Below are 8,994 nucleotides of genomic sequence, written 5' to 3' on the forward strand. Positions count from 1 at the left end.
AATTAGAATTGTGTATTTTTGTAAGTTACGTCATTTAATAATTCATATTTGTAGAATATTTTAGAAGTGAAAATAGGTAGTTGTCTTCCTCCACATTTACTAGTTGCATGCAAATGCCAAATATTAATAGGAAATTATATAATGGATGACACTTGTTGATTGATTTTGTTAGGATTGTCAGGTTTTTGTAAATTTTAAAATTAATTCTTAATCCTATTGATGAGTATAAATTTGATATTTATTATATATTTCGTTATTTTGTATTGACATATATTTTTTATAAATTCAGCTGAAAGATGTAAAAACAAAAAGATCATTTGACACATGCAATTGGATTATTAGCTGGAAAAGGAGATCTTACAAAGTTTATCATTAAAAATGTTATGAGGACCAGAATAATGTTGGCAGGCTTAAAAATTCATATATTAGGATCATTTCAAAATAAACAAGTAGTTGTGTGAACTATTTGTAGTCTCATTCTTAGATCCAAAGTTTATGGACAATTACAATTACTTTCTTAGAGTATAATTTTATAAAATTGTATATTTTAAATTAAAATAACATAATTTATGACTTGTATAATTTATTTTTTAATAAAGTTCAGTTTAATTACATGCAAGCTGTTTTTGACACCATTTACTTCGTGCCATCTGCCAAATCTGTGTTCATTGCCGATAACTACAATCAATCGACTACCATCATTTGTGAATACAAGTCCATTTATAAAACCTTTAACAGGAACATCGAATAATGGTAATAATGACTTGAAGTTGTTTGTGCACCTCCAAAACTTGATAGTTCCGTTGTTGCTTCCAGACACTATCAGGTCTGAATTCGCTAAAGCTCCTACTGCAGATATCCAATTGGGTTGGCCATTAGTAATGTTAATTCCGTGTGCATTTTCAACATTACACAATGGTTTTTTTTTCAATGTTCCCCAGATACTGACACTACCATTATCACTGCCAGTGACAAAATGTGCACTGTCAATTTTTTGAACAGTATCTATTGAACCACCTGTTCCATTAAATATCAATTGTGTTTCATCCTGTATCTTCCATACTCTAACAATATTTTCCATGCCTCCGGCTGTGACTAAACGATCCTTTTGTAACATGTCCATGCAGGTAACTTCAGTCTGATGGCCAAAAAGTGTTTCCACATAGCACATATCTACAAGATTCCAAACTTTGACGCTTTTATCTTTCGAGCAACTGAATAGTTGGTTTGATTCATTACAAATTGTCAATCCAGTAACACCATCTTTGTGGCCTGTTAATGATCCAATATAGTCCAATGTAATTGGATTTCGAACCACAATAAGACCAGAATTGTCTCCAGATGCTAAATAATGATCTGAAACTGCAAGAGATAAGACTGGATAATTGTGATGTGTAGGATTATATTGAGGCCTTTTGCGATTATAGCTCAAAGACTTATGTACTTTACAAGTTTCTAAGTCCCATTGTACTATGGAAGAATCTTTTGAACAGGAATACGCATACTTGTCATTGGATGATATTACAGTACAAGTAATAGCTTTGGCATGGTTTCTGTTTCGCAACTCAACGATGTCAGTTGGAAACGACAAACCGTCGGCCAATTTCGTTTTCAATTGTCCTTTCTGATCTAGGACATCGTCTTTTAAACGTTTTAGAACGTTTTTGTTTACTTGTTCGTCATCGTCATCATCTAAACGCCGACGCTCCTCCTCTTCTATCTCACTTAAATACTTCTTGGCAAGTTGAACTTTTTTCTCACTCGCTGTAATGTACTTATCTTCATCCGATTCGGACGAGTACGGTTGTTGGTCATCGTGGTCTGACTCGCTAGAATCGGATGAGATCTCGTCGTCGGCTTGACTTTGTGTTTTTTTTTTCTTAATGTTGTTGTTAGTGATGCGCACCGGCGGTTTTTTGCGTTTTGAAACATTTTTACGTATGAAAAACGACATTATAATCAATAGAAAAACAAACGCAACGATTAAATAATAAATATTATATCTTTAGCCATGCAATAAAGTATATACACACTAAAAACTCAACGCGAACGCATGTGACTCAAATTCAAACCATTCTACCTATGAGTGATAAGAATAGTGATAAAAAAATTAAGGTTATATCATGGAGTAGAAATTTAACGAAAAATGGCTCGCCGAAGAGTATTGGTAGGCGTCAACAAACACGAATAAATTTATCAGGCTCAAACTCAATACCAGATTCCAAACCTTAACTCTCAAGCCTTGTTTAAAGGTCGCAGACGCATTGTTAATTGTTATAATATATGATTTATAGATCGTACAAGAAGCTCAGACAACTCGTAATTTGTGGTTCAATATTCAAGTACTTAATCGTCGATCATAATCAATCTTAATGTTTGTTACTATTTTCGCTTAGGTAAGTTTCGTTTGAAATATATTATTGTTGAATCATCTCCACGGATATGATCATTAACTGCAATGTACGTGTAAACTTCAAATATTAATAATCTATACGCACGTCTATTTCAGTTTTTCTTTCTAAAACTCGTAACAGGCTGTTCACAATTTAGTGTCGCTTGAAAATATGAGCTCTAATATGGGTGTCAATAATTACATGAATATGTTTGTACAACCTCAGAACGGTGATAGTTCATTGAATAAACGTGAATCGTCTGGTAAGTTCATGAATAATTTGTTTCATATAAAGTCAGTTGTACTTTATAAACAATTTCTATGATTTATAGGTTCTGATGCTAATGACCGCAAGCGGAAGAAGAAATCTAGATGGGGTGGAAGTGACTTAGAGAAGACGTTTATACCAGGCATGCCCACGGTACTGCCTCATAATCTCACCAAAGAACAAGAGGAAGCTTATATTTGTAAGTCAATATCTTTGTCTATAATGTTAATTATAAATTTTAAAAATAATTCAATATGTGCATGACATAACATTAATAATATCTATAAAAAAAAAAAAAAAAATATGGAAAGATAAAAATGTTTTTAGTTGAATATGTTTTTTATTTTAAAACATTAAGTCACAGTGAATGAATTTAAATAATCCAGTATTGTCCGGGTATGTATGGGCAAACAAGCAATAAAAGTAACTCATTGGAAAGTTCATTTTTATATTGTATTTTTGTAATAAGAGGATTATTTTTTGTTTTTAGTGAAATATTTAGCTGAGAAATATCTACCAAACTGTTACAGTGATTTAAACATATGGCATTATTGTTGTTATTTACCTTGTCTTATATAATACATAAATACTTAATAAGCTATAATATAGCTATTAACTTATTGGATGTAAACCAACTAGTTCATGTGTATTAAACTTCAATTTAAAGTTTGATATTCATTTAAAACCATATTAATTATAATATATATTTAAATAAGGCTAGTATGTTCAGTTATTTAATCTTTTTTTTTTTAAGTTTTTGAGAAATAAAATATGAGTAGCATGCTCAATTTATGTACATACAATAATTATGTACTTAAAATTATGGAATAGAGTTCATTTTTTTATTACAGCGCACTGACTACTATCTACCTAACCCGATGTACAAGAATATGAAAGGATTTGTATATTTTTGGGTTTAGGTAATAATATAACTAGATCATATTCAAAGTTTTTAATGTTTTATTTATTTTTATTTGGGCATGGTAGTTTATAAAAACTTGCATGCACCAAAACCAAACATTTTAATCATTAATTAAATTATGCTCAAATCTATTCTGTAAAAGTAATTATCCCTTATTCATTACATTTATTTACTATCTTAAATATTATTTATCTAAATTATACATTAATTGTCATTATGTGTATAGTATAGTAATAAAAAACAATAATATTTTATTTTGTTTTCATGCTCTTATAAACTTTTGACATTTACTCTATAGTTCACTTATTGTTTAGCTTCTGAATTTTTCGTAATATTTGATGTATTCATTTGTATTATATGCTTACATCTAAATTATCTTAATTTTTATTTTATTAAGGTTAATTTACAAACATTTTTCTCACAATATAAATAAGTTAAAACTATTTAATCATGCATGAAAATTTAGAAAAACTATGGATGTTGTAAAATGTACATATACAAATTAATTAATAAATAAATCTTGAAAATTAATTAAAATAACTTTTATAAGTATTGTTATCATTAAAGAATAATAATAAAATAAAAAAATATTAAAATATGGTGCTGAATAAATATGATGATTTAAAATATTTTATTTAACTATAATTTAAATATTATAAAATATTTTGTGAGTTATGTTAATCGTTATGTACTAATTTCCGGGCGTTTTTGCCCTATTCTAACCCGTTTACATTTTAGTACAACTACAAATAGAAGAAATTGGACGCAAGCTGAGGACAGGAGAACTGGGCATTCCATCTAATCCTGAAGAAAGGTTTGACTGATTTGGAAATCCACCAACTATTATTTAGCACTACTACTTTCGATACATTATACGGTTTGGTCTAATCATAATATTGACATTTATAATAATATTTGTTTTGTTTTCAGTAGAGAATACTCAAAGAATTCCCAAAGGGAGTATTTTAAGATTAGGATTATTAATTAACCATGGAAAGTTCCACTACTTTGTTTTTTACATTTAAAACAAAATCATCAATACTGTAATCTTTATAATATTTGCTATTAAATTAAATGCGGTACTTAATATTTTTATACTTCTGTTTATTGTTTAAAATAATAAAAAAATAATTCTAAAGAAATGATACGTGGAACCTTCTTTTAGTCATAAATTAATTAAATTAATATTAATATTTCATTAATTTTGTTAGGTGATTAACTAATTTTTCCTAAACAGGCGTAATATGTTTAATTTTAAGTTTAATCACAATTTTCATTAATATTTTTATTTAGCATTTATATATTAATTTTTGAAGTTGAATCATGTTCTTCCAGTGGATGTTAATCTAAAAATTTTCATATCTAAATATGATGAACATTCATTTTATAATTTGATATATTATATAATGTCTACACGACCTTAAACATTTTTATTTTTCATTAAGACTAAATTTAGAGCTAAATTATTAGATACCAAGAAAGAATCACCAATATTGTTTCAGATCACCTTCACCAGAACCCATTTATAGTAGTGATGGTAAGCGAATGAATACTAGAGAATATCGAACTCGTAAAAAGTTAGAAGAAGAACGTCATAGACTTATTCAACGTATGGCAACAATAAATCCTACATTTAAACCTCCTGCTGATTATAAGTAAATAGTAATATTAAAATTACAAATAAATTCTGTAAAATCTTATAATTCTAAATTCTAAATTTCAGACCTCCAGTTATTCGTGTTAGTGATAAAGTAATGATACCTCAAGATGAACATCCTGATATTAATTTTGTTGGTCTTTTAATAGGACCACGTGGAAATACATTAAAATGTTGGTTAAAACGAGTTAATTTACTATCAATATATCATCTAATACTTAAATATTATTTTCTAGCAATGGAAAAAGAGACTGGTGCAAAAATTATTATCCGTGGTAAAGGTTCAGTCAAAGAAGGAAAAGTTGCCCGTAAAGATGGACAACCACTACCAGGAGAAGATGAACCATTACATGCTTATGTAACAGGAAACAATCCTGAATATGTTCAAAAAGCTGTGAACAAAGTATTTTTATGCACTTTTTATTATTTAATTACATATTTTATGTCATATATTATTTGTAGATCAAAGAAATTATCAAACAAGGTGTTGAAGTTCCAGAAGGTCAAAACGATTTACGGCGCATGCAACTTAGGGAACTTGCTTTATTAAATGGTACATTGAGAGAAAATGACGGACCAAGGTGTTCTAACTGTGGTGCTGCTGATCATAAATCTTGGATGGTGAGTACAATAAATTAGAGCTTAAAATCACTTAAATTAAATATTGATATAATAATGACAAAACGTATAAGTATTTACTATTTGTATACTATTTACCAAATCTATATTGGATTTCATTTTTTAGTATACAATTATTGATATAAATCAGAGATGGGCTACTCAAAGTAACTAGTAGGCCACTTTTAAGTACTTTAAAATCTAGCGGGCTGCAGTAGTGTATAGGAGAAAGCAAAAAAAAAAAAAAGTCCTTTAAATTTACTAACATTTATTTTTTATCTTTATTTATTTATATTTACAATTATTATTTAATGTGATACTTGAAGATGAGGTTTTTCAATAGACAATTTAGTAAAATCCACTTTTATTTCTGTAGTTGAAACTCTTAGTAAATGTCTCAAGGTTTCATCTGTTAAAGGATTTAATAATTTAGTTGCAGTTTAAAACTAAATAAGAATTTATATCTACATTTTATCGAAAATGTAATAAAATACAGATAAGCGCTAAAATTATAATATGAAGTAATTTAAAAATGTAGCGTGGGCCAGATAAAAAAGGTACGCGGGCCGCATGCGGCCTGCCAGTTGCCCATCCCTGATATAAATTATATATTTTATATAGTAGTAAATTGATGTCAATATTTTTCAAATATTATGAAAAAGTACTTACAATAATAATATTTGCTGTTGTTTCTATTTTTTTCTAGTGTCAAGATAAACCTAACATTACAAACAGTATATTATGTACTCAATGTGGTGGGGCTGGACATATTGCAAAAGATTGTAGAATGAAAAATACAGGTGGTGCTAGTTTTCCAGTTAATCAGGATAAGAATAAAATAGATGAAGAATACATGTCTTTGATGGCTGAACTTGGTGAAGGTCCACCACCACCGAAAAATAATGAAGATACTTCCATGCGTCCTTCTACTGGAAACAGTAATGGAGGTTTATTTAATAAGCCTCAACCATTAAAACCACTTATGTCAATACCGCCACCTCATTCAATACCAAATTCATTGCCTCCACCACCCTGGTCAAATCAACCAATGAATGGAGCACCTATGCCTCCTCCTGGAATAAATGTTCCACCTCCCTGGCAAATGCCACCACCATCAAATCAACAATATTCTAACATTCCACCACCACCACCTGTAGCTAATCAAAATTTTCAACAACAAATGCCATGGGCCATGCCACCACCTCCACCACCTCCTAACCAACCAACATCTATGCCACCTCCATGGCAACAAGGTCCACCACCTAATCCTGCTCCAACAACTGTATCTGGTATGTGGCCTCCACCAACTCAACCATGGCCAAGCCAGCAACAACAACAACAAGCTAAAATTCCACCCTCAATGAATCCTCCAACTATGATGATGCCGCCACCCTCTGACTTACAAACATTATTAGCTGTACCACCTCCTCCACCTCCACCACCACCATCAAATTAAATAATGGCAAGAATTATAAACTAATTAAATTAATTGAATATAGTTCTCTTTTTGCTTGTAGTCAAAACATTGTGTTTAATACAAGTATTTTTCAAAAACCATTTTGTAAAATAATTTTTATATTTTGTGTTTACATTTATTTACGAATAAAGTTTAGTATGACCAACTTTGGGATCTTGAGAATTTTAAGTTTAACAGTTTTTCTTTTGTGTACAATATATATTTGAAACTAAATAAAACATTTTAAAGTGTGAATGATTTATATTTATTTGGCTATCATATTATTTTAATTTCATAATAAACTTATATAATATAGTTTATTGGTTAATAATTATAAGCTATTAAATACAAAATTCAAGTATAAGTTCAAATTTGAGTTTGAATTTAATTTGCTTTATTTAACAAATATAAATGTAATATTTACTACAAATATTTTTTTTAATTATTAACTATAATTAGACACAAAAAATGTTTAATCCCATAATACATTTAATCAAAATTTTAAAAACTCGTATAAATCATAAATGAGATATTTAAGACAATTTGTACAAACCATATTGTTAGATTATTATTATTTACTATAATCGTACATAACAATTAGGTACCCAATATAAAATTTTTTTGATTTAAAATAAATAATTTCCAAAATAACTTAAAATATCGCTATAGTACCTAATTTAATAAAAAAAACATTATTTTTAACAAAGTATTTAAATTTTATGTTCATTTCCAATTAGTAGTTTATATTAACACATTGTTTTTTGCTGTACAATATATTTATCTAAATTCATTATGTTATAACAGTCAAGATATTTCATGTTACGGTCTTATAACGTTGCTCATAACGAGACGCCTTCACGTCCAGCTTCTACTATGTCATCGTTTCTTATCACGTCTAGTCCTTTACTAAGTATTGCAGATATACTTCTACGAGTTCAGTTGTAAAATCACATTGGCCAACGACGCCAACTCTTCCGAATGTGCCATGATGGCCGTTCATGCCTAACCATAAGCTTTTACAGCGTGTTGCAGTGATTTATAAAGGGCCAGTGATAGTTAAGCCATATTCGTCGAAAGTTACTAGAGTGCTTTCGTGGCCGACTGGTCCTAGGTTTTTGCGCCTTGTTGCATCTAGATCTACGTTGGATATTACTCCTAAGCTTTTACGGCCAGTTGACGCCATTACTTTGAGGCCAATAGTTGAAATGTCTTCATAGATTTAATGCAGTTGTGACTTTACCGACTTATGCCGTTAGAACTTTGCCGACCCGTGCCACTTCGACTTCGTCGTCTGATGCCGTTGCGACTTTGAGGTCAGACAAATCAGTTAACGATTCGCCATCGTGAATTATAGCCGCTACATCTCCGCGTGGCCATTACCATACCGCTTTTTCGCGATATGTTGCCACTACTTTTTCGTGGTAGGTTATCGAGTCACTTTCGTAGAGTATTGCCACATCGAAGTATTGGGCTATAAGTATACGATTAAATTAATTATACTAAAACCGGATATTCTCTAGGTATAGCATATTATATTTTTTGAAGCTACCTATATAATATTATTGATGTGTATAGAAATAAAATATTGTAATCCATTACTTAAATTTTAGATTCCTGTACAATATTTATATTTTATACTGTTGTAGATACCTAGTTATTATTGAATGATATTGTATTATTT

The 8,994-nt window shown here is 29.6% G+C and overlaps 2 protein-coding genes across 2 annotated transcripts; one reads left to right on the top strand and one right to left on the bottom strand.

Annotated features, from left to right (window-relative positions):
• Positions 1–263: 263 nt before the first annotated feature.
• On the bottom strand, positions 264–2,071 carry LOC112595254 (U3 small nucleolar RNA-interacting protein 2). Its single transcript, XM_025340392.1, has one exon. The coding sequence runs from the start codon at positions 1,952–1,954 to the stop codon at positions 584–586; it is 1,371 nt and encodes a 456-aa protein (XP_025196177.1). The 5' UTR covers positions 1,955–2,071; the 3' UTR covers positions 264–583.
• Positions 2,072–2,183: 112 nt separating this feature from the next.
• Positions 2,184–7,487, top strand: LOC112595253 (splicing factor 1). Its single transcript, XM_025340391.1, has 9 exons — positions 2,184–2,396; positions 2,510–2,655; positions 2,725–2,859; positions 4,321–4,396; positions 5,085–5,237; positions 5,306–5,412; positions 5,476–5,642; positions 5,702–5,860; positions 6,564–7,487. The coding sequence occupies exons 2-9, from the start codon at positions 2,565–2,567 to the stop codon at positions 7,311–7,313; spliced, it is 1,638 nt and encodes a 545-aa protein (XP_025196176.1). The 5' UTR covers positions 2,184–2,396; positions 2,510–2,564; the 3' UTR covers positions 7,314–7,487.
• The last annotated feature ends 1,507 nt before the right edge of the window (positions 7,488–8,994 follow it).

Source organism: Melanaphis sacchari, unplaced genomic scaffold, assembly GCF_002803265.2.
Source record: "Melanaphis sacchari strain LSU unplaced genomic scaffold, SCAv2.0 Contig261_pilon_pilon, whole genome shotgun sequence".
Lineage (NCBI taxonomy): Eukaryota > Metazoa > Arthropoda > Insecta > Hemiptera > Aphididae > Melanaphis > Melanaphis sacchari.